General features: G+C 46.9%; 1 protein-coding gene across 1 annotated transcript in view; it reads left to right on the top strand.

Moving 5' to 3' along the window:
• The window catches only part of akt1s1 (AKT1 substrate 1 (proline-rich)), a 35,018-nt gene extending 9,131 nt beyond the window's left edge, over positions 1–25,887 (top strand). Inside the window, exons 3-6 of the mRNA XM_078531771.1 lie at positions 3,432–3,515; positions 7,686–7,840; positions 11,479–11,615; positions 24,951–25,887. Coding sequence (XP_078387897.1) covers positions 3,432–3,515; positions 7,686–7,840; positions 11,479–11,615; positions 24,951–25,020 — 446 coding nt within the window. The 3' untranslated portion in view covers positions 25,021–25,887. The remainder of the gene's footprint in view (positions 1–3,431; positions 3,516–7,685; positions 7,841–11,478; positions 11,616–24,950) is intronic.

Genomic DNA, 25,887 nt, shown 5'->3' with positions numbered 1-25,887 from the left:
TTGCAGCACAATCCCACTGCTCCCACTCCCCATTTCTTTCCTCCTGTCTTTTTTTTCAGTTTTTCACCTTCAGTTTAGCAAATCCACCTTTTTATTTTTCTTTTCTGGTGCAGCACTAAAGTATTGCAGAGTGGGCATTCCCTGCATTAAACCTGTCAATCCGTGTTTGAATTGGGATTCGATTCAGGTTCCCGTTCAGAAAATAAATCCCCAAGAAGGGAAATGGTGTCACGCTGCTTGAATGTGCGCACACACTGTAGATCTCCAAAGTCAGCACAGTAAGAGATCCATGGAGCCAGTCTGTCCATTTTGTTTCCAGTCTTGGAGTAAACTGCCTGAATTCCTGTCCATAGTGAATTGGGTTTCCCTAGTGTGAGACGTGATGTAAACTGCCTAACACTGGATCATCTTTCACAAGACTGAGAAGAGCTCCTAATCAGGAATATGCTACTTTAACTTGCATACCATTACACTGGCACAACTGGGTCAGATTTACAGACAGGCACTTTGTCTGGATAAACATGACCTCCCCACGTCTCCATTAGGATTACATCCAAGTATCCAGCTTGCAGACTAAAAATATCTTCCTTAATCGCCTACTGCTTAAGCTTCAGTCTTTTCTCCACTCTGTCCCCTGCACTTGGTATACAATGTAAATCAATCTAGGAGGCAAGTTGTACAGTGTGGGTCCTTTTTATTTGGCCAAAGACAGATGCTCGGCACATAGCTAAAGGAGCTGAGATTTGGAGTGATAACTGTTGGCTAGAGGTAGAATATTTACCCCAGTCATGTCCCAGAGCTCAATACTGATCACGTTTGCATCAGAGAAATAACTTGTGTTAAGATAGTGTCCTTCACAACCTCATGATATTCCAAAACCTCATGACATTCCAAAATGCTTACTTTAATAAGCACTTCATTGGCTGTAAGTTCATTGGCTGCTGTATTTCCTAGATTACAACAATTTATACACAGCAAGCTCCGACAAACAGCAAAGACAAGATGATCTATTTTATTGAGGTCGGTTGGGGGATAAATATTGGCCAAGGCACCAGGGGCAATTCTCCTGCTCCTCCTCGAGTAGTGTCATGGGAACAGACCACCTGAGAGGGCAGTTGGAACCTTGGTGTAATCCAAAGACAGCATTCTCCCAACGCTGCAGCATGCCCCTTGGTACTGCACTGCAGTGTCAGCCTAGATCTTGTGTTCCAGGAGAAGGCTGTTCCTGAGCCCCAGCTGGCACTGCAGAGTGGTAGAGAGTTGGGCAGCCATTGCTCAAGGTTCATATCTTCAACTTTGAGCTACTTATTGTAGACGCCTTACTGGCACAGTTTGGGTTCTCAAAATATAACTCAGAAGGGATTTCTGAATATCTAGCAGTGGTTGCCCAAAAGAGCAAGTCCTGAAGAATCCATTGAGTATGGGTTTACTGGAGCAGTGCAGAGAACCCAGCTAGACTTGCACATCTAGACAGGAGTTGGTAGTCTGTCCGTGGGTAGTCCTACATGAATAGAACTCAGTCTCTACTAACTTGGCGGGGATGTTTAGCCCTCTAGCTTATCTGCTGGGCTGTTACCTGTGTTTACACTGGAAAAACAAAATCTGACCACAGCAGATTTCAATAGCAGGGGAGTGTAAGTTTAATCGCACTAAAATCAGTTGGCTTGCTCACTGTGTGTTACCCTGTGTGGGTAACCTGTGATTGTGAAGGACACTTTAACCCTGCCACCTTCCTTTCGAGTTTTCAATAAAACTTTTTCTATATGCCGCCCTCGTTAGTCCTCCCTCCTGGAAAACACTCCAACAACTATCTCTGTATGCAGAAATCTGCTGTCCGTCCCCTAACCTGCACCAAGTTCCTTTCTCTCATCGCCTCTTTGGGCTTTCATTCCGGCAACGCCTTCATTTTTAACACTTACAAATCCCTCTGGTCTCAACCCCCACCCCCATCTGTGTAATCTCCTGTGGCCCTTCAACCTCCTTGTATCTCTGTGCTCCTCCAATTCTGATCTCTTGTGCATCCCTGATTTTCATTGTGCCACTATCGGCAATCAAACCTTCAACCACCGAGGCACTAAGGCAGTTGGATTCACTCACTGAACCTCTCCACCTCGCTGTCTGTCTCTTTTTTTTAAGAAGCTCCTATAAAATCAACGTCTTTAACCAAGCTTTTGGTCATTGGTCTGAGTATCTCCTTGTGTGGTTCAGTGCGAAATTTTATTTTATAATGCTCCTTAGACAGGCCTTTGGAATGTTTTACCATAAGATGTTGGAGCAGAAGTAGGCCATTTGGCCCATCGAGTCTGCTCCGCCATTCAATGAGATCATGGCTGATCTGATAATGCTCAACTCCACTTTCCTGCCTTTTCCCCATTACCCTTGATTCCGTTACTGATTACTAATCCATACAAGTATAACATTTTCACAGAATTGCATAATAAACAAAGTAGAATTGTACTTTTCTACCGCAGCTGGAGTGTTGTGTCCAGTCTGGGCGCGATGTTTTAAGAAAGATGCGAAGGCAATAGAGAGAGTGCAGAGAAGATTCATGAAAATGTTTCCAGGGGTGAGGACTTCAGTTATTTAGAAGATTAGTGAGGTTGGGACTCTTTTTCCCTGGAGAAGAGTAGGGTGAGAGGAGATTTGATAGAGGTATCTAAAATCATGAGGGGTCTAGACAGAGTAAATGGGGGGGAAAAACTGTTCCTATTGTAGGAATTCTTGAGAAAATGAGGGCACAGATTTATACTGATTGACAAAAGCAATGGGGACTAGAACTTTTTCATACAGCTAGTGGTTGGGATCTGGAATCTGGCTAAGAATGTGGTGGAGGCAAGTTCAATTGAAACATTTAAGAGGGAATTGGATTATTATCTGCAAAGGAAGATGTGCAGGGCTATGGGGAGTGACACCAGGTAAATTGTTCCTTCGGAGAGCCAGTGCAGGCACGATGGGCCAAATGGTGGTCACCTGTGCTGTGCCCATTCTGTGATTAATATAATTTCCCTGATTTTTCAATTCTTTCCCTCTAGAAATAGGAAAAGCAAGCAAAGCAATGTTGTTTATGGCCTTCCTAATCTGTAATACCTTCTGGTGATTTGTGTATCTGTACCCCCAGATCCCACTGGTCTGCTACCCCATTTTGATTCTTACTTCCCAAGGAGCCTGTGTCTTCCTGTCCACCTGTGCCACATCTCGCATCGACCTATTTTTTGACTGCATTCGCCAATTGCCTGCCCATTCTAGAGGTTTATTAATATCTTCCTTCATTTTGTTGCATTCCTCTTCTACAGTCCTAACCCCCGCTCTCTTCCTCCTCCTCCCAACGCTTCCCAGTTTGGTGTTGGGTACAAATTTTGAAATGTGACCTACCAGACTTTGCAATAAATGGTTAACCGCGATTTGTTTCTCTTCCTTTTTCTCACTTCCAGTCATGTTTACAATGGACGAGGAATCGACCAGTCAGGACTGTGAGCCCTTCTTTGAATCTGACCTAGATGGAGAGAGCACAGATGGTAAGTATGCAGGGTCTGGACCACTGTAGAACTTAGAGGCAGCACAGGTGGGAAGGAGTTGGAGCTTATTCTGACTGACAATTTGTGATAAAGTGCCATTTTCAGGTGTATACAAATCTCTTGCGTTACTAATGCAGGTTGAGGGGGGAAACAAAGTAAGGCTTGCATTTATATAGCACCTTTCTTGGCCATCGGCTGTAAAAACCTTTTGGAAGAATGAGGTAGTTTTGAAATATAGTCACTCCTGTAAAACAGGAATTGCACTTTGAGCAAAAATCTGAATGATCAAGGCCTCTTGCTTCTCTTGGGGAAGGCACTCATTTTGTAGGATGGATTAGAGTGGAGTTGGGTTTTATTTTGATCCAGCCTGAAAGGAGGAGAGGGTGGAGACGCAGAGCCAAAAGGATTGCGAAGCCTTGTGCCAAAGTCTTCAATCTGAGTGGATTATGGTTTACGTTTTGTCGTTTCATTGGGTAGAGTGAGTTACTGATAGACCTGCTGAGTTTTTCCAGGTAATTCTGTTTTTGTACTGATAACATTGTGTTGGCAGGAGTATGTTGACTAGGTTGTGGCTTGGGGCCACCCAGAGGCTGGATGGGTGACTGCACATGAGAGACTGGTTAATACAGGGCTTCCCAAACTTTTTCCCACTGTGACCCCACTTTTGAGGTTTGAAAATTGCCGTGACCCTGGGGGTGAGCGCCAGCTGGTGGGGGGAGCTGTGAGAGCAGGGCAGGGGGGAGCTGTGCAAGTAGTGGGAGCATGTGGACTGTTCACAGTCTATATATAAATGATTTGAATGTGGACCAACGTATTAATTCCAAATTTGCTGATGACTCACAACTAGGTGGGAATGTAAGTTGTGAGGAGGATGCAAGGAGGCTTCAAGAGGATTTGGACAGGCTAAGTGAGTGGGCAAGATCCTGGCAGATAGAACATAATCACAGTGCAGAAGAGGCCCTTTGGCCCATCGAGTCTGCACCGACATGTGAGAAACACCTGACCTACCTACCTAATCCCATTTACCAGCACTTGGCCCATAGCCTTGAATGTTATGACGTACCAAGTGCTCATCCAGGTGCTTTTTAAAGAATGTGAGGCAACCCGCCTCCACCACCCTCCCAGGCAGTGCATTCCAGACCATCACCACCCTCTGGGTAAAAAAGTTTTTCCTCACATCCCCCCTAAACCTCCTGCCCCTCACCTTGAATTTATTCCCCCTTGTGACTTCCCCTTCAACTAAGGGGAACAGTTGCCCCATATCCACCCTGTCCATGCCCCTCATAATCTTGTACACCTCGATCAGGTTGCCCCTCAGTCTTCTCTGCTCCAACGAAAACAACCCAAGTCTATCCAACCTCTCTTCATAACTTAAATGTTTCATCCCAGGCAACATTCTGGTGAATCTCCTCTGCACCCCCTCCAGTGCAATCACATCCTTCCTATAATGTGGTGACCAGAACTGCACACAGTACTCCAGCTGTGGCCTTACCAAGGTTCTATACAACTCCAACATGACCTCTCTACTTTTGTAATCTATGCCTCGATTGATAGAGGCAAGTGTCCCATATGCCTTTTTCACCACCCCACTAACATGCCCCTCCGCCTTCAGAGATCTATGGACACACACGCCAAAGTCCCTTTGTTCCTTGGAACTTCCTAGTATCGTGCCGTTCACTGAATACTTCCTTGTCAAATTACTCCCCTTGTCAAATTACTCCTTCCAAAGTGTAGCACCTCACACTTTTCAGGGTTAAACTCCATCTGCCACTTATCTGCCCATTTGACCATCCCGTCTATATCTTCCTGTAGCCCAAGACACTCAACCTCGCTGTTAACCACCTGGCCAATCTTTGTGTCATCAGTATTACTAATCCTACCCCCCACGTAGTCACCTATGTCGTTTATATAAATGACAAATAATAGGGGACCCAGCACAGATCCCTGTGGTACGCCACTGAGCACTGGCTTCCAGTCACTAAAGCATCCTTTTGTCATCACCCTCTGTTTCCTACAACTAAGCCAATTTTGAATCCACCTTATCAAATTACCCTGTATCCCATGTGTATTTGCCTTCTTTATAATTCTCCCATGTGGAACCTTGTCAAAGGCTTTGCTGAAATCCATATAAACTACATCAACTGCACTACCCCTCATCTACACACCTGGTCACCTCCCCAAAAAATTCAGTCAAATTTGTTAGGCATGACTTCCCTCTGACAAAGCCATGCTGACTATCCTGATCAAACCTTGCCTCTCCAAGTGGAGATAGATACTCTCCTTCAGAACTTTCTCCTATAGTTTCCCTACCACTGACATGAGACTCACTGGCCTGTAGTTCCCTGGCTTATCTCTACAACCCTTCTGAAATAGCGGAACCGCATTATAATGTGAATAAGTGTGAAGTTATCCACTTTAGTAGAAAAAAACAGAGACACTGTTTCTTAAATGGTGATAGGTTAGGAAGTGTTGATGTCCAAAAGGACCTGGATGTCCTTCGTCATGAGTCACTAAAACATCCTGGGGAGGTTACCATTGACCAGAAACTGAACTGGACTATCCATATAAATACTGTGGCTACAAGAGCAGGTCAGAGGCTCGGAATCCATGGCCAGTAATTTGCCACCTGACTCTCCAAAACCTGTTCCCAGAAGTCAGGAGTGTGATGGAATACTGTCCACTTGCCTGGATGAGTGCAGCTCCAGCAACACTCAAGAAGCTTGACACCACCCAGGACAAAGCAGCCCTCTTGATTAGCATTCCATCCACAAATATTCACTCCCTCCACCACTAACGCACAGTAGCAACAGTGTGTACCATCTACAAGATGCATTTCAGGAACTCGCCAAGGCTCTTAGACAGCACCTTCCAAACCCATGACTGCTACCACCTGGAAGGACAAGGGTAGCAGACACATGGGAACTTCCAGGTGGTAGTGTTCCCCTCCAAGCCACTCACCATCCTGACTTGGAAATATATCACTTTTCCTTCACTGTCACTGGGTCAAAACCCTGGAACTCCCTCCCTAACAGCACTGTGGGTATACCTACACCACATGGACTGAAGTAGTTCAAGAAGGCAACTCACCATGACCACCTTAAGGGCAATTAGGGATGGGCAATAAATGCTGGCCTAGCCAGCGACGGCCATATCCCATGAATGAATAAAAAGAAAAGCTAGCTTGCAGGTGCAGCAAGCAATTAGGAATGCATATAACATGTTGGCCTTCATTGCAAGAGGGTTTGATTACAGGAGTGACGATGTCTTGCTGCAATTGTATGGAGCCTTGGGAGACTGCACCTGGAGTATTGTGTACATTTTTGGTCTCCTTACCTAAGGAAGGATATACTGACCATGGAGGGAGATTGTCTTATGAGGAGAGATTGGGGAAACTAGGCCTGTATTCTCTAGAGTTTTGAAGAATGGGACGTGATCTCATTGAAACTTAGAAAATTCTTACAGGGCGTGACAGGGTAGATGTGGATAGGATGTTTACCCTGGCTGGTGTGTCTAGAACCAGGGGACCCAGCCTCAGAATAATGGGAAGGCCATTTAAGACTGAATTGAGGAGGAATTTCTTCAGTCAGAGGGTGGTGAATCTTTATAGTATGTTCAAGACAGAAATCAATAGATTTCTAGATACTAATGACATCAAGGGTTATGGGGATGGTGGGGGAAAATGGTGTAGAGGCAGATGATCAGCCATGATCTGTTTGAATGGCGTAGCAGGCTTGACAGGCTGAATGGCCTACTGCTCCTATGTTCCCATGGAGAAGTGTGACAGCCAAGGGGCTGTTTAAGCTTCAAGTTTTAAAATAAAAAGCACCTACTCCTTCCACTGGCTTCTTTGGAGCAGAAGTCAGGCCTCGAAGATCAGTCAGCTGGATCGTGTCCACCATTTTAAAGAAAGAGCACAAGGATTTAAAGGGGCCTCATAGTCGTTAACACTTGGTCGGAGCTCCACGGCAGCCATTGCTGACTGGGAGCTCGTGACCCCACAATTTTGTGCCTCGACCCCACTGTGTGGGTCGTAGCCTACACTTCGGGAAGCCCTAGTTATTGCATTAACAACGCAGTGTTTTGAATTCAGGCTTTGCGATGGTCCAGTGTGAACTGGGTGGGGCTGATGGGATTGTTTTTTTTTCTCTCTTTTCTGCCTGTGCCCTACAGATGGCAGTTTGAGTGAGGAACTTCCTGTCCATCCACAAACGTTACCCCAAGCAAGGTGTCACCAGTATGCCAAGTCCCTTCCTGTGTCTGTCCCCATCTGGGGATTCAAAGATCTGAAGCCAAAGAAGATTGTTGATGGAGATAATGAAGAACGGGTAAGGTGCATTCACTCCAGAATTATCTTTGTGTCTAATGGGGAACAGATGTGTAGTGGTTATGTTGCTGCACTAGTAATCCAGGGATTGAGAGTTCAAATTCCACCATGGTAGTTGGAGAGTTTATATATATATTTTTTTTAATCTAGAATTTGAAAACTGGTAACAGTGCAAGTGACATTGAAGGTGCCAGGCTGGTGAACCAATTGGGCTTTTAATACTGTCCTTTCGGGAAGGAAATCTGCCATCTTTACCCAGTCAGACCCTGAGACTCCAGTTCCACGCCAATGTGGTTAACCCTTGACTGCCACCGGAAGTGATCCAGTGAGCCCCTCTGTCATATCAAACTGGGGTTGGGCAACAAATGCCAGCCTTGCCAGTGATACCCACATCCCAGGAGTGGATGGGGAAGGCTCCTCTGCTCCCGGTCTCCTTTCAAATGGTGACATGAAATCACCCAAGTGGAAGTGGTTGAACCTTGGCTCCAGTTCAACATTGTAACTTTCCCAGCTGGCAGAAGGATAATTTCTGGCAAATATCTGGAGTCACTGCAGTTGAGCTCTTGCTTAATTAAGCCAAGCCCACTTGAAGCTTTGGTGATGAGGATGACCTTGCAAGATTTATCATGGCTGTGTTTGTTGAAGTGGAGGCGTCCCCGCAAAACTGTACAGCCCCCACCCAAGATGTTATCTCCAACCACCTGCAAAGTGGTTATTGATCTAGAATAAGAAAGTTATGCTTGAACTGACTGCTTGAACCAAGGATCAGTTGTGTGTGAATATCCCAGACTGCTGCTCTGCGCAGTTACCCGGTTAACCATTAGAATGGTGTGCCAGAAACAGTTATAGTTAAAAGAGCTATCTATCAAACACCTACTATAGCCGTAACATCTTGTATAGAGAGAGGGAGGCTGCCATCAGTGGAGGGATGGTAATCCTGTTCCTGTGTTCACTTGACTTGCAGTGCCTCTCAGAAGGTTTACAAGGATATTCTCCGGAAAAGATTTGCCACTATAGAATCTCCACTCTCTTCTCACCCTCCCCAAGTGTTGCATCAAGCAATTTGGAAGGCAAATGGCATGTTGACCTTTATCGCAAGGGGATTGGAGTACAAGAATTAAGAAGTCTTGCTACAGTTGTACAGGGTTTTGGCGAGACCACACCTGGAGTACTATATGCAGTTTTGGTTTCCACATTTTAAGAAAGGAAAGGCATGCATTGGACGTGGTACAGCAAAGGTTCACTAAATTGGTCCCCAGTATGAGGGGGTTGCCCTAGGGTGAAGGGCTGAGTCAATTGGGCTTATATTCTCTGGAGTTTAGAAGAATGAGAGGCGATCTCATTGAAACCTACAAAATTCTGAAAAGGTTTGATAGGGTAGATACTGTGAGATTGTTTCCACTGGTCAGGGAATCTAAAACACAGGGGAACAGTCTGAGGATAAGGGGTTGATCGTTTAGGACTGAGATGAGGAGAAACTACTTCACTCAAAGGGTTGTGGATCTTTGGAATTCTCTATCCCCAGAGGGTTGTGGGCATTCCATCGTTGAATACAACTAAGGCTGGGATAGATAGATTTTTGGTCTTTCAGGGAATTAGGGGATATGAGGAGCGGGCAGGAAAATGGAGTTGAAGCCCAAGATCGGCCATGATGATATTGAATGGCGGAGCAGGCTCAACTGGCCATATGGTCTACTCCTCCTATTTCTCGTGTTTCTGAATCTTGGCCTCTAAATGGGTTTGTTCTAAACTAGCCCCTTAATTCCTTCATTAAACAAAATTTCACAGTAAAGCTGAATTTTACTTTTGCTAATTTGAGATTGGTTATCCCATGTATCGGTTCAAAGCTGAAGAAGGGCAGAGAATGGAACACCTGGGTTAGGTAATAGCAAGGTGGAGTGGGGTAGAATTTGGCCCCTTAATTCTATTGATAGCTGGTGTTCTACAATAGAGGCATTGCTGGTAGAATTTGTCCTGCACTTTGTAGCAAAAGTGCATCGCTTACAGAACCCAGACAGAAGGCTGGAGTTAAGATATAGATCAACCATGAACTAATGCAATTCCAGAACAGGCTAAGGGGCTGAGTGACTTCCTCCTCTTCCTGTTTTAAAAATGTTCTTACCCTGAGCTCTGGTCTAGGAAGAAGGGTTTTCACCCAAGGATATCTTCTGATTTTAATTACAATTCACACCTCTGAGTGGCCTGGGTGCTTCTGCCTTTTTGCATAATTACTGGTTACTGAGTGTTGGTTACATCAGGAATTGTAGGATGAGGCTGAAACTTTCTGATCCAAGTTGTACTGAGACACATAGGCCAGAGGGTTCCAAGCTCAATTCTTGATCTGTGCTGAGTTGCCTTCCTTCAACTGGGGTATCAGTAGAGACACTGTAATAAGCTCAGTTTCTGAGCTAAGGGTTGTGATTGTCTAGTGGCCCCTGCTGGAAAGTGTAGACATCAAACTGGATTTGGCTTGGTTTTGGTGCTAAAGGATTGTGAGCTGTTGTCTCCAGACTGTCGTACGTGGCCACTTGGGGAAGGGTACCAGGGTGATTCTGACATCTGTGGAACTGCATGTCAGTAGGAATTGATCTTTTTCAACAAGGGAGAAATTTGGTGGTTTTTTGTTCTTTTGGACCCCCTCCACATTGCTGTAACCCACCTCGAGCCAAACAATCCTCGGATCTCTGCACTCCTCCAGTTCTGGCCTCTGTCACATCCCTGATTTCCATCGCTCCACCTTTGGCAACTGCCCTTCAGCTGTCAGGGGCCTGAGGTTTGGAAATTTCTCACTAAACCTCTCTGCCCTTTTAAGATGCTCCTAGGGGCCTAGTTTTGACCAAGCTTTTGGTCACCTGCCCTAATATTTCCCCAAATTTTATCTGATTTTTAAAAAAATTTGTTCATGGGATGTGGGCATCATTGGCTAGGCCAACATTGATTGCCTGTCCTTAATTGCCCTTGTTCAGAGGGCATTGCAGAGTCAACCACATTGCTATGGGTCTGGAGTCACATGTAGGCCAGACCAGGTAAGGACAGCAGATTTCCTTCCCTAAAGGACGTGAGTGAACCAGATGGGTTTTTATGACAATCTGACAATGGTTTTGTGGCCCCCATTAGACTTTTAATTCCAGATTTTTATTGGATTCAAATTTCACCAGCTGCCGTGGGTGGATTCGAACCCAGGTCCCCAGATATCCTGCGTCTCTGGAATACTAGTCCAGTGATAATACCACTGTGCCTTCCCAGTGCCCCTGTGAAGCACCTCGGGACGTTTTACGAAGTTAAAACCACAGTATTAATGCATGTTCGCATGTTCATAAATTGCCCTTGTTCTCTCTGCCTCTCGGATCCCGCACTCAAGCCTTTCCATTGAGCAGTCCGTGGGGAGACCTGACATGAGCTGGGCTGTACTGCAGCAAAGAGCAAAATGCTGGAAATCTGAAATAAAGCTACGGAGGAAAGCGTCTAGGAGACACTCCGCAGATCTGGAAAGAAAGCAGAGCTGACGTTTTGGGTCAAGGTGCTAGAGTTTGATTGCTTGGTCTCCATAAGGACCCTGGCTGTGCTGTTTACTGTATTGCAGGTGTCTCTTGTGACCTAACTTGCTGTGCCATCAACAGACTGACTCTTTATCTTCAGTTGCCTTCACCAGATTTGGACAAGATTGCTGCCAGCATGAGAGCCTTGGCCATGAGCGTGACGGATGGCACTGAGATGTTTGGCGACCTGCCGCGCCCCAGACTCAACACTGGTGACTTTCAGAAGCCCTATCGGAAGTACTAGAGCACTTTTCAACACCTCCTTTTTCCCCCCTCCTTCCTTCCTTCCTTCCCTCCCTTCCACCCTGCCCCTAAAGACAACACTACAGAGATCCTTCCTGCAAGGAAAGTCATTACTGGTCCAGGGCTGTCCCATGGTCCAGCCGCTTCATGTAGCATTAAGGTTATGTATGACAAAAGACTGGGGTCACGATTTGATTCAGTAACTTTTCATGAAGATGAAGAAAACATGAAACTTTATAGTATATTTTTCTGGTAAAATATTGTGTGAAGCAGAATTCCCAAGAACCTACTTTTAATGTTCCAACTTGTCCTTGTGTGTCTTTCTTCTCCCAGCATGCTCTGTGTTTTAAACAAGCTAACCGAGCCTCTTCATTACATTCAGACAAGAGCATGATTCAAGATGGAAGTCCCCGCCACACAGAACTGCACTGTGGAACCATGAGATTTCAGCTCGTGCAAGACCAGAATTTTAACACTCTTCTGTCCATTTCAATAAAGTGGCCAAGCTCTTGGGTCAAAGTGCAGGTACTGACAAAATCTGCTTCACAGATTATTGAAGACTCACCACCTCCCCACCCCCCCCCTCCCAAAAAAAAACAACCCTCAGCCAACTAATTGTGAGCAGGAGGTGAAAATTAATGCTGTAAAGTCTGTCTTCTTCAAGACGATTTTGTCAGCAATCCTGATCCAAATTGCTTCAGGTGGGACTGAGCACCTCCCATCCCCACCCTCCTCCCAACCGAATGTGGTTTCGTTGAAATGTGCGCTGCTCTCAAAAGGGCGGGATGGTGACGTTTCATGGTTTTGAGTAGGTGCCGATGCCACTTTTTTCCTTTTTAAAGATGCGATCGTTTCCACGAGAAGTGTCTGAATCTGTGCAGCCCTGGCCACTTCCCTGGCTGTGCTTTGTGTTTTAATCTTGTGGTTTTTTTTTAAAAAAAAAGACAACTGCATGCCCCAGTGAACCTCGTGAATGCCATATCATGAGATTAATTTTACTGAGGTTGGGGCTGAGCCTTCATCGCTTAGTCCGAGGAAAATTAGCAAGCTCTGAATGTCTAAATTTTCTGAGATTCTTTGCATTGCAAATCTTGCAAATTCTTAACTGTTTACTCAATAGTTGGGCTCTGGCACCGTTTCTGTTTAATGAAAGGGTAAGTGCTACTGCAAAAGCCCAGGTCCGCTCACCCCACCCCATGTCAAATAGGTCCATTGGCATTGCCTCCTGAAGCATAAGGGCTGCAGTGCCCAATACGCTCTGGCTGCTGTACTGCATCCTGGCACATACCACCTGTTTGCTTGCTATGTGGCACAGCTTGGGAGTTGTGGGTAATGAAGCTACTTACAAGAGCTGTTGAGATTGAACAAGGCACTGCTGAACCTGGAGGATCTCCACAGCGTTGTCTGGTGGTGACCGGGTGGCATTATGCACTACGAGGTGAGAATGCTGCAGTGGATGGTATGTGTCCTTTAACACTGGTTTGAGATGGGAGGTGCGCTGACTTCTAACCAGTGGCTTTTTTTTTGTGTGTGAGGAGATACTTGGCATCCCTGTGCGACTCTTTCACATGTGTGTTTGTTCGAAAACTGGTTTGCTACTGGATGCCAAGCGTAGTGTGGTGGCAATTCAGTAACTGCAGCACGAGGCGATAACTGAAGCTTGTTTAAAATGCTCCCATGGCTTGTGTTGCCTTGGGAACGAAACTCTGCCTGGTGTTCACTTCAGAATATCCCACCCCACCAAACACTGCAAAGCCCTCCCCTTGGCCCCTTCTGTGTCATAGTTGTCATCGTCCCTGAAAGGATTTTGCTGAGGGATGACTTTGCAATGCAAATATTCATGCAAATGTCTCAACTGATTTTCCTTTTAGAGCTGGTTTGCTGCCTGACTGCACGCAGTGGCCTTTAGCCCCTGATTTACAGATCCTAGTGGCTTGTTTCAAGGTTTGTGTGTTTGTGTGTGTGTGTGGTTTTACCCCCATCCCTTCATTACGGAAGTGCTATAATGCTCTCTTTGTACTGGTTCATGTAGTCAGGGAAACTTGTCAAAAGCAAGCCAGCTATTAACTCCCTAAAGTCATGCATAGTGTCATCTGTCTTGTGTAATCTCAGAGATTGGGGTCAGTTTTTCGTTTTCGCCACCTGCCTTTCCAGAACCCGCCTGCTTTTCATTCTATTGATATCTGCCCTAGGGCTTCTAGACTTGCAAGGCTGCGAACCTCCCAGCTGTCATTTAGAAGCTGTTGGAAAATTTAAGACTGCTTTGCGAGTTGGGATGAATGCTGACGCTGCTCCCTATTGGTTAACTACTTTTAACAGACCGCGTTGTAATACCTGTGTCTCTGATCGCCAAAGAGATGGGTCTTTGAGTCCATCAATGCTCCTAACTGTTCTACTATTAACTAAAGTCGGTTTGCTTTTTTACCGCTCTTTTATTCAGTTTGAAACTAAAGAAAATGAAGGCAAAAAACAAACACTCGCTCAAAGATCGGCAGCTTCCTGTCAGAACCACAGTGAATGAGACTGTTCTCGTTCACCCTCCTCCCACCAACCTGCCCCGAGATGGGCCTTTTTTTTTAATTGACCCCTAGGGCCAGGGAGAAAGCAGATTGGAATGGGCTCTACAACGTGCCCCGCCCTGCCAGTTTGCCACGTAGAAGTCCCCGCATGTCCCAAGCATGTTTCCATACACTCACCAGTCGATGCTGTTTGAGCTTGGATGTAATTCTCTGTTGCACTGGAACACTACCATGTAGGTAACTGATGCCGGTTTCTGTGGTTGTCCCTGGCCTTGGGATGCGTAGCTCCGTGTTGGGAGAGTAACCGGAAGTGAATGTTTCCTCAAAGGGACTGAGCTTGAACGTAATGTGCTGCCTAGGCTGTCCGGTTTTTGAGGAGTGCTGTTAATAGCTGAAAATCTCTTGTCAGACATAGAGGTGACCCAGCTGAGCTGTAGGCACTACCCGTCAGTGCAGGAGTTGGGGTTTTGGGATCGAGTGAGCTTCCATACAATACAACATCCCAATTACGATGCTTTTGCTTGAACTGCCTTCTCAACTCCATATTCATAGCCACCTCGGAGTAGCAAGCGCAGCTAACCTATTACCACCACCTCCTTTTCCTGCCTTTCCTTTCCTCCCCCTTTGAATTGGAGGCATCACACTATCACCCCTTCCTTCCTTCTGTATCCCCTTGCAGCTGCCACCGCTTGTTCAGTGTGACATACCAACCTGTGTACTTTTCTATTCACCTGACATGCCTGGATTTTCATACTGCCCTTTCCCACCCTTCAGTTCATTCACACATCCCATAGCCTGACGGACTGCACCCATGCAACTCCTGCATGGGAGCACCTTTTCATTAAGAGGTGCTGTAATGTTGCACTACACTGCTCGCTTTGTATTAGCGGGCGAACCATCCCTTGGTTGAAATTGGACAGGGTAATCTCGCCACGTCAGTGGCGCTTTGTCCTTGTTCGACATCTGGACTGCTTGGGTTGTGATTTTCCTTTCAATTAAAAATCCCAACTTATTTGGGGGGACCTGAGGGGACAATGAATTAAGCGACTGGCAAACGTCACCATTTTCCCCCTTCCTTCCAAGATAATAGCTATTGAAAGCTCCTCTCTGAAAAAGAGCCTGGACTACATTGACACCGGTTGGTGTGTTGTTGGTGTACCAGGGGGAGCAAAGCGAGTCCAGTCTGCCCGGGGGTCTTTGCTCCAAGCGCCCTGATGCGGCTCCCACTCCCGATTTCACCCCCCCCCAGCTTGGCAAAGTGAACTTGTCGGCTTGACCCTGCCGTGCTAGTGTTCCGAGTAGCCCATTGCCATACCTGGAGAAGCAGCCGTCATTCGGTCTTGCTGCTTGCAGGAAGGGTCAATGGAAGGCATGAGGGTGGGGGGCGCTGGGGTGGGGTGGGGACTGTCCTTGGAGAAAGAGCCTGCCTAGGCCTATCCAGCAGCTCCCTGGTGACCTGAGGGGGCGGCGTGGGGGGAGAGAGGGGGTTGTGGGTTGGTCGATGTGCTCCAACCTGCACATTGAGGTTCTGGTGGAACTTGAATAATTCTTTCTGTGCAGCTGCTACTGGGTTCCATTTAATGCAAGTTGGCATATTAATGGACAGAAAGAGGCAATGCCACCTTTTCTGGCTGCAGCACTCCAGGACCTGATGCCTGGGGCCATGGATGTTGAGAGGATATTTGTTTTGTTTTTATATATGCAGTGATAACCTGTGTAATTAATAACTATGTTTATCAAAGCATTTTCCTTTTAAATGGAATTGAAATAAGCTACATGAATAATGGAACTGGGCCAGGCCTGAAAGACCCTCTAACTTGTTTGGGGGCTGGATGTTTCTGACGGATTATTGCAACTCCCCGCATATTGGCAGCTACTGACTTTGGACATTGTGGGGTCAAGGGTGGCTGGGCAGGAAACTTGATTACGAGGCAGAAATTAGCATTGTTCTGTCTCTTGGCACTTTTGCTCAGCTTAGCCAGAGTCTGGCCAAAATGCATGCTCCAGTGAAACCCTAATGCTGTTGACCAGGATGGGGTGATGAACCTACGCGCTCTGTGTCCGTGGGGCGTAGAATTTGAAGTTTGTTTGCGATTAGCAGTTGTCTCTTTCCAAAGAGTTAGCACAAACATTCGTTTCAACACCCCAACCGACTGCGCGTCTCGCACAAGGGGCTGAGCTCCCACTATCTGCTGTCTAACGGAGGTCACCGCTGCACTGTTGATTCTTTGGCTGAAGCCTCCCTCCTTTAGGAAGGCGAGGAAGAGCTTGGCAGTGCTGCTCAGAACAGCTACTCCATCCACTGTTGCAGAGAAAGGCTGAAAGTGCATTCGCTTTGCGCTAAATTTTCAGGGTTGGGGTGGAACGTCTTGAGACGTTTTAAGTGGTGTAGGGTCCAGGTGCTTGTGCTGATGAGGGAAAGAACCAGGGACTAGAAATGGGTTGATTTGCCTCCAGTGGCCAGTTGGAAACCTCATTCTCCTGATGTTTAAAGATGCATCATCCAGTGTCCACAGGGACCTGTTACTGTTCCTACTGCATCCTCGCTGATTTTTCTGGCAGCATGGCATTCAAAGGAGCACTGTGATCTCTCTCTCGTCTCTCCATCCCTCCTAACCATCAGTGTTGGCTCTTGTTCAGCTGCCTTATGCGAGTGACCATTTGAGGGTGGTAGTGAGGGAACCCTCACAAGCCAGTGACCCCTTGGGGAGGAATAGGGGCTGATAGAAAGTTGGAAAAGGTGTATCGTTTTTACTCGATTGATGATAAAATTGTAGGCGGGTCACCCAAACCTCACTTTTTGGACGCCTGCAATGAAGGCAGTGATTGAGGGAATGCTAGTTAATGAAAACTCTGAGTTTGGCTTCAGTCATAAGACCACTGGCTTTGGCAATCCATTGCTCCTTAAAGCCTTAAACCTGATCAGGAGTGAGCTGCAGACAAGAGGTTGTCTTGCACTGGGGTATTAACCTACAGCATTAACTTGTATTTCAGTTGTTGCCTGACCTGTCTGCGTTTCTAGCACTTTGTTTAATTTTCAGCTGGACAATTTCTTTTCTCTCTCCAGTGTGTTTTGTTCCCAGCGTGTGAAAGTAGGGTGAGCAAGGTTGTGCACTGAGCTTGTGAAGCTCTCCGCACCATCTGTGTTCAGATTATTTCTAACCCTGCAGCATTTGAAGGGCTTTAGCCAAGGGTAAGAGACACTCTCTACATGTTTAAGGATTGCATCACTATGTCGAACACTACTTGTTGATGTGGACTGGGCCCCTGTCTCTGGTGGTGCTGCCACTGCACCCAAGTCCCCAACTCTAGCTGCAAGGCTCTTCAAATGAGCAGCGTTCCTTCAAAAGGAAAATAATTTAAAAAAAAAATACATTAAATTAACTTTTGAATGTGTGGGTGATACTCCAGTTTCTGCTGTCAGTGGTGGGGAATTGCATGAGAGGGAGAGGTAGCCTGTGCTGTTTATGTGGGAGTGCTGCATCTTCAGAGGGCTTTAAGTAAAAATGTTGCATTTTGGGATGTTTTAACAAACTTGTAGACAATCAGTCACTGCTGGAAATGTGAACAAAATGATGAGAAACTGACAAAAGGATACGACTATTCTCTTTTTCTAAGAATAAAGTCGAGTTATTATTACAAATATAGTGATTTGTTTTTCTACCTCTTTCTCCTGCCCCCCCACCCACCCCCAACATGTCCCAGCAGGTCCCAAAGTGCTTTACAGTCATTGAAGTGTACTCACTGTCGTAATACAGGAAACATGGCAGCCAATTTGCACACAGTAAGCTCGCACAGACAGCAATGCGATGGTGACCAGGTCATCTGTTTTTGTGATGTCGATTGAGGGATAAATAAGGACACTGGGGCTGGGGGACCGAGCTCCCCTGTTCTTCGAAATAATGGTGGTGGGATCTTTTACCTTCACCTGAAAGGGCAGACTGGGCATCAGTTTAACATTTCATCCAAAAGGTGGCAGCCCTGGCAGTGTAGCACTCTCGCTGTGCTGTAGTAGCCTCTGGAGGGAGACTGGAATCCATGACCTTTTTATGGCTTGAAGCTTGAGTGCTCCCACTGAGCAATGGCTATCTGTCAGGGATCAGTCAATGGAACGGTTATGATGGGAAACAATGGGGACTTAGAGTGTGTGTAGATGTGGCATTCAGAATGCAAGAATTTTACGCTGCCTTGCTCCACACTACGCCCCCCCGCCCCCCGCCCCAAGCTGTGTACAGTGACATTCTGCCTCCAACTTCATTTAAGAACACAGGCTTTTGTTTAAGCATCAATCTTGCTGTGTAATCTCTCATAACACAGGCCTGGGGATTACATCGAGTTGAGTCTCTTCCCTAGGGATTAGAGCTTTTGGTTTACAATGAATGTATGACTGCAATGGTTTATAAATATTCAATGTTTAAAAACTTGTCAGCGGCTTAAATGACCCTGTCCAATGGTATAAGGCTGTGCACTTTCAGCTTACAGTCCTCCATCTGTGTTTTGATTTCAGCCTCTTCACTTTCCCTGTGCAGCCCCAGTTAAACTGGTGTTGAGATCTCGTGACACTGATGGATGAGTTGGCCACTTATTCAGTCCTGTCTCTCTCTCTGTCACTCGTACGGTCAGGCTCCGTAACTCCTTCCCATCCACAGTCACCTTTGCTGCTGAATGCAAATCTGTAGGCCTTTGCAGATATACACAGGAACATGCAGGGAGCTTGGTGAGTGGTGCACTGGTCTGTGTAGGAAATAGAGCCTGTCTATGGTGAGGAAGATCATGAACACACACATGCTCGTGATATGTTAAGTGCAGCATGCAGTTCTACTGGAACCTATTCTTCTATAAAATTGAAAGCTGGGCATAGATCTGCCAGAGTTAAAACCTACCATGGATGCTAGAATTGCATGTTCAAACTAATGGCTCGTTGGAGCTAATCCTGAAAGGTGTCTGCTTGTGGTAAAACCAGTGGCAAAGGGTGCGCCGAGGCCAAGACTCGTTCCTCCAACCTAGGTCTCCAGTTCCCCTTTGGCTGTGTCCACAGGCTGCTGCGCAAGGGTCACTAGGCCGAGTGTGTCGGGGCTGGAGCCCCCCTGTCTACCTGGCTGCTGTCCTTGAGCACTTGACTGCCGAGACCCTTGAGCTGGCCCGGCAACGCGGCCCCGGACAACAAGATGACTTGCTTCAAATCCCCAACGATGAGGAGCTCAACAGGCTGCTGGGAGGGCTCACCATAGCCCAGGGTGGGGTCCTGCCCAACGCCCAAGCTGTGCTGCTGCCCAAGAAAACCAGCAAGGTTTATGCCTGAAGGGGATCAGATCGTTTTAAAAAAAAACAATCCCTTTACGTTGTAATAATGTAATCGGAATTCTAAATGTTTAAGACTTCTTTCAACCCCACCCCCTCCATTTCCTGCAGGATATTGGATAACTGGTACAAGGCTGTAAGTTCTGGGCTATTAGAGAAATATTTAGTGTGTTCAGTGATTGGAGATTATGCTGCTTAATCTGCTTTGCAGGCTGCTCTTCAATCTGCCCTGAGCCTTGGAGCAGATTACTTCACTTTAATTTGTAACCAGTTAATAATAAAAGTCGTGTCCTTTTTCGGGCCATTTCCAGTCCCTGTCCAAGAAACTGGAAGAAATGTTTTAGTCCCCGATGCCCTGATCATGAATTGCCAAGAGCTACAAGTTGTGTTTCACTGTTTACAATTACGCAGCAACTTAAACATTTTTATATAGAGGCTTCTGACGTATTAAAACCGGAAAACTGGCTGGTGGAAGCAAAGACCGTTGATGATTTCCAAATCAAATTGGATTGTCCTTGAGGGCAATAAACTTCAGGGCTATGGCGGAATGGCACTGACTGGATTGGTCTCCAGAGAACTGGCATGATGGGCCGAATGGTCTCCTACTGTGCCATAATAATGACTCCATGCCTCCTCTGGTTACTGATTCTGCTGCCAGTGGAAACTGTTTCACCCTCTGAACTCTGTCAAAGTCCCTCATAATGTTGCACATTTTTTAAAAAACTCCCCTTAAAGAGAACAATTCCAGCTATTGTTTTGGATTGCCACAGGCTCGGTTTTGTTCCCTGTTGCTTTACGCCAGCGCCACGCTCTCTGAGCAACTCAGGATTTATAGACGTGGCAAAGAAAATGCAATGGCTGTAAACAATCAAGGCCGCAGCCTCCCGGTATCTCCCTCGGTTCACCCTGAAAAGCCTTTGATAGGTCCCATTTATCCAGCTCCTTTCTGCGTTAGGTGAAAGCAGCGATGACGTGACACCGACAGTGAATCAGACTTTGAAGGGTTAAGGGAGTGGGGAGTGTCAGTGTTAATTTGGTGATGGCGTCATGAGGAGGGGAGGTGGGGCCTCCCATCAGCTGCCTTTCTGAGACTGACCCAGTTACAGGCAGCTGAAAGGGAGATCAGCTGAGCAGATCGAGAGAGAGAGAGAGAGAGAGAAAGACTGAGAGAAAGGGTTATTGGGGTTGGGGTGGGGGGTAAAGAGGTCACTAACAGACCTCTGTTATCCCAAGCGATAGGGACTGGCAGCCCCGGAAGGACTGAATCTTGAATGAGAAATCTTTGTCGGCTGTCGGCGAGGTAACCTGTTGGGAGATGAAGGGGCCGACTGTGACATCAGGAGCAGCCATCAAAGAAGGGAAGCTGGAGAAAAGGAGCGAGAACCTATTCCAGCTTTGGAAGAAGAAACAATGCACGCTGACCAAAGAGAGCCTGCTGTTTGCCAACGGTGATGGGAAGGGCAGCAGACCCAAGGAGCTGAGCTTCGACTCCATCTGGAAGCTGGAGTGCGTGGAGAGGAAGGGGACCCGAGTCTACTTCACCATTGTGACCACCGACCAGAGGGAGATCGACTTCCGGTGCGAGGAGGGCACCTGCTGGAACGCCGCCATCACCATGGCGCTGGTGGCGTTCAAGAACGAGCAGGCCGTGCGCGAGTTTCGGTCCCGGAAGCCGGCCAGGAGGTGGAGGGCCTGGGCGTCGTGAGGGCTTGCTGGCCGCAGGTACCCGGGGAGGCAGGACGGGCGGCGAGCGTGGGGCAGGGGGAGGCGGGCGGGGGAAATCAGGCCCGGACATCCCGCCGGATTGTGGCTAAGCCAGGCGGCGCGCGGCAACTGCCCTGTGAGTCAGAAAGCCCACGTTGCCAGGGAGCAGTCAGCTGCCCGTTGCCAGGTACCAGTGAGCTGCGGGAGAATAATCTCCGATAATGCGAGTGGTGTCTCTGTGCCAAAAAGTTAACCCAGAAGGTGCCAGAAATGGGCGACAGGTCAGCCAGGCAGCAAAAAGTTCAAACATTGTGGGGGGGGGGAGACTCTTCAAAACTCACCCTTTGTCCATCAAAGTCGCTGTATACAATGGGCCAAATGGCCTCTTCCTGTGTTGTAGCCATTCTATGGTCCAATATCCCCGAAATGTTACTGCTTGTTTAAGGATTGTCCAGTCACATCTGCTTTAGACCCTTGAGTTCCTTTTCAGAAATCTGAGATCCTCTCATTCTTTCACGGGACGTGGGTGTCACTGGCAAGGCCAGCATTTGTTGCCCATCCCTAATTGCCCTTTGAACTGAGTGGCTCGCTAGGCCATTCAGAGGGCAGTTAAGAGTCAACCACATTGCTGTGGGTCTGGAGTCACATGGAGGCCAGACCAGGCAAGGATGGCAGATTTCCTTCCCTAAAGGGTTTTTACAGTAGTTTCATGGTCAGCATTAGTGAGACTAGCTTTATAATTTCAGATTTTATTAATTGCATTTAAATTCCCCCACCAGGGTGGGATTTGAGCCCAAGTCCTCGGTGCATAAAACTGAACCTCTGGATTATTAGTCCAATGACATTACCACTGGGCCACCATCTCTCCCCAGGCCTGTCTCAGTGGGTAGCACATGCACCTCGGAGTCAGAGGATTGTGAGTGCCAATTCCACTCCTGAGGCTTGAGCACATAATCTAGGCTGACACTCCCGGTGCAATACTGAGGGAGTGCTGCACTGGTGGAGGCTCTTTTTTTCAGATAAGACATTAAACCCAGTTCCTGTCTGCCCTCGTAGGTGGATGCAAAAGATCCCGCACCCACTATTTCGAAGGAGAACAGGGGAGCTCTCCCTGGGTGCCCTGAGCCAATATTTATCCCTCAACCGACATCACAAAAACATTGCATTTTGTGGGAGCTTGCTGTGCACAAATTGCACACTGCCCTTCCTACATCCCTAACAGTAACTACACTTCAAAACCAGTTAATTGGCTGTAAGTAAAACACTTTGGGACCTTCTGAGGAAGTATTTGCATCAGCTCATCCGGTGCTAAAAGCCTGACGCATGCCTCTGCTATCTCTACACTCGCCTATTCCAATGTTCTCCTGGCACCATCCCATCCTGGATCCTTAATAAACTTTAGCTCATCCAGAAATCTGCTGCCCGAATCTTCACTTGCATTCAACTCCCCATTCGTCCCCCAGTCCCCCACTGTGTGGCCCACAATCCAGCAATTGACATTTTTAAATTGCTCATCCTCCTGTGCGAATTCCACCCCCACCCCCTGCCGGCTTCACTCCCATCCTGTCTCTGTGACCTCCAGCCCCACAACCCTTTGAGATCATGGTGCTGCTCCACTTGTGACCTCTTGCGCATCCCCCTGATCTTAATCGTGCCGTTATTGGTGACTGTGCCTGTGACAGCGGCCAAGGCACCCAACTCAGGATTCCCACCCCAAACTCCTCCACCTCTCTAGCTGTCTCTCCTTCCTTTTAAGATGCTCCCCAAAACCTGCCTCTCTGACCAGGCTTTTGCTCACCCGCCTCCTTATGTGGCTCAGCATCAAATTATGTTCGACAGTCACCCCTGTGAAGCACAATTGGGACGTTTTGCTACATTGTAGGCGCTATGCAAATGTAAATCCTTGTTGTGATTATCAAGAGAGCTTGTGTCACTCAGTAACCCGAGAAAACACACAAGCTTTAATGAGTTTATGAAAAATAATTATATAGGCCCCAGTTCTAGGTCCAAGTAGCCTGCTCCGTTGTAAACTCTTCCTCAGGTTGCTTTTCCCAGTATATTATGGGATGGGGATGTTGTTAGAACAGAGACTAGTTTTCAATTCCAGATTTCTTTTAAAAGTTAATTGAATATAAATTCCACCAGCTGCTGTGGTGGGATTTGAACCCATGTCCCCAGAGCATTAGCCTGGCCTCTAGGTTACTTGGTTAGTGACATTACCACTGCACCACTGTCTGATGATGATAAGAGTTGAGAAGAGGCTCAAGTGGAGCATAACCACCAGTATGGGCTGGTTGGGCCAAATGGCCTGTTTCCACACTGTATCTCCTATGAAAGGCAGCACCTTCAACAGTGCAGCACCTCCACAACATTGCCCTGGAATATCAGCCTAGAATTTGTTCTCAATTGGGATTTGAACCCATGACCCTCTGTCTCAGAGGCTACCCACTGGGAGCTGGCTGACAGCACCACATTTACAAGAAGGTGATTAAGAGCCTGGGAAACAAATGTGCGACTCTTTTTTTTTTTGTTTTAATCCAGGGATTAACCCTGATCCTTCAGTGTAATGCTCAGCAATTGAGTCGTCTGGATTGGAACATGTCTGATCCTAGGATTTGGAACTGACTTGCCGTGTCAGTGCGCAATGCTCCACCGAGCGCCAGGATTAGACAGAACTGTAAACTGAGACGGCTGTAACAACATGGAACACTAGGGTGTGAATCACAGCCCAGCTATAGGCACAGCGTGAAAGGGGAGAACGTCACACCCACTGATGCGATGCTGATCAGGCTGTGCTTCACACACAAGTACTAATGCTGTGTTCAAAGGCACCGATGGTGTTACTGTCAGGGGCCAGGTTGGATAGACACTTGTAGGCAATTGGAGATTCTTCCCGATGAGCAAGCTGTGGTGCCGATGTGCAGTGGTTATGTTACTGGGTTAATCGAATCAGTGCGGGTTTAATTCCAGCTGTGGTCATGTGAGAATTTTAATTCCCTTTCTGGAATCCCGTCAGTAAAAACGATCGTCGCTCTCACAACTCCAGCCAACAGCTGATGAAGTACATTTATTGAAGTGCAGTCACTGTTATAATGTAGAGATTCCGGTAGCCAATTGGCACACCCTTGTTTGGCTGTGCTTTCTTTGTAAGATCCTGAGGGGGTCTTGACAGGCTGGATGTGGAGAGGATGTTTCCTCTTGTGGGAGAATCTAGAACTGGGGGGGTCACTGTTTAAAAATAAGGGGTCACCCATTTAAGACGGAGATGAGAAATTTTTTTCCCTCAGAGGGTGGTGAATCTTTGGAACTCTCTTCCTCAAAAGGCGTTGGACGCAGAGACTTTGAATATTTTTAAGGCAGAGCTAGGCAGATTCTTGATTAACAAGGGGGTGAAAGGTTATCGGTGGTAAGCAAGAATGTGAGGTTGAGGCCGCATTCAGATCAGCCATGATCTTATTGAATGGTGGAGCAGGCTCGAGGGGCCGAGTGGCCTACTCCTGCTCCTAATTCCTATGTATGTTCGCATATTCAGCAGCCCATGAGCTAACCTCTGGAATTCTCTTCCTAAACCTCTATGTATCTCTCTCAACCTCTCTCTCTTCCTTAAAGACACTTCTTAAAACCTACCCATTTTAGTCATCTATCCCAATATCTCTTTATGTAGCTCGGTGTCAGGTTTTCATGTGATTTTACTCTGTGATGTGACTTGGGGCATCTCACAGTGTTAAATGTGATGTATAAATACAAGTAATTCTTGTGAATGAAACGCAAACCTTTTTATTTTCCCCCCCGTCTCTCCCTTCAGATTGCTGACCAGACTGATTCTTGAGGCACCTTCGTTGTTGGGTCCAATGACTCTGGCTTCAGGTTTCTAAGACACTGTGTCCCAGAACGCTGGCCTCACTATTAGCTCGAACTTCAACCAATCGCCCAATGTTAAACAGCTGACGACAGAGAGAGTTGGGAACAATGACTGACTGCCTGACTGACCCCCAACATACCTGCTGCAATTCACCAAACAGACACATAAAGGAAGCAAGTTGATTCCAGTTGGGTTAGAGCAGAACCTTTAATCTATAATGTATGAAAATCAGATTTGAGTAGAGCTGTTCTTGCTTCACCCTTGTGTCGCTTAGGTCCTTTTAGAGGAATGGTGTTAGTCAAATCCAATTCGGAACTCTGTCCCAGTGATCAGCCTGTGGTTGCCAACCCTCCAGGATTTCCCTGGAGACTCCAGGAATTGAAGATTGATCTCCAGGAGCAACCCCCAGGAGAGAAGTCATTGGGGCAGTGAAAAAAATGTTTTTCTTTTTAACATTTTTGTTTACTAGTTGTAAAAAATATTGGACGTGGGGGGAAAAAGGCTGTTTGAGCGACAATCAAGAATCACCCGATTGGGTCATGGGGAGCCTGTTTGTTGGACGTGCCAGGTGACCAATGGTGAGAGAGTGGAGTGGGGCAGTTGGAGGCAGGAGAACATGTGACGAAATCTCCTGGAATATGTCCAACCAGAGTTGGTAACTGTAGATCAGCCTTGGTAAGTCACACATGCCATTGGAGGTTGAAGCTCCCCTGTTGATATTCAGTAGGCCGAGGCCTCTTAGTTGAATCGGGTGAGGCTAAATGCCTCAATCCTATGGCTCTTGCTGTATTTACTTCCCCTTAGAGTTAAGGCTCAACGTATTTATAAGTGTCTGTATGTTGTTAATAAAAAGGAGGCAGATGTTACCGAACGGCTATCA

Source organism: Cetorhinus maximus, chromosome 29, assembly GCF_964194155.1.
Source record: "Cetorhinus maximus chromosome 29, sCetMax3.hap1.1, whole genome shotgun sequence".
NCBI lineage: Eukaryota > Metazoa > Chordata > Chondrichthyes > Lamniformes > Cetorhinidae > Cetorhinus > Cetorhinus maximus.
The sequence above is the reverse complement of the archived record's forward strand: the minus strand, read 5'-3'. Positions and strand labels throughout refer to the sequence as shown.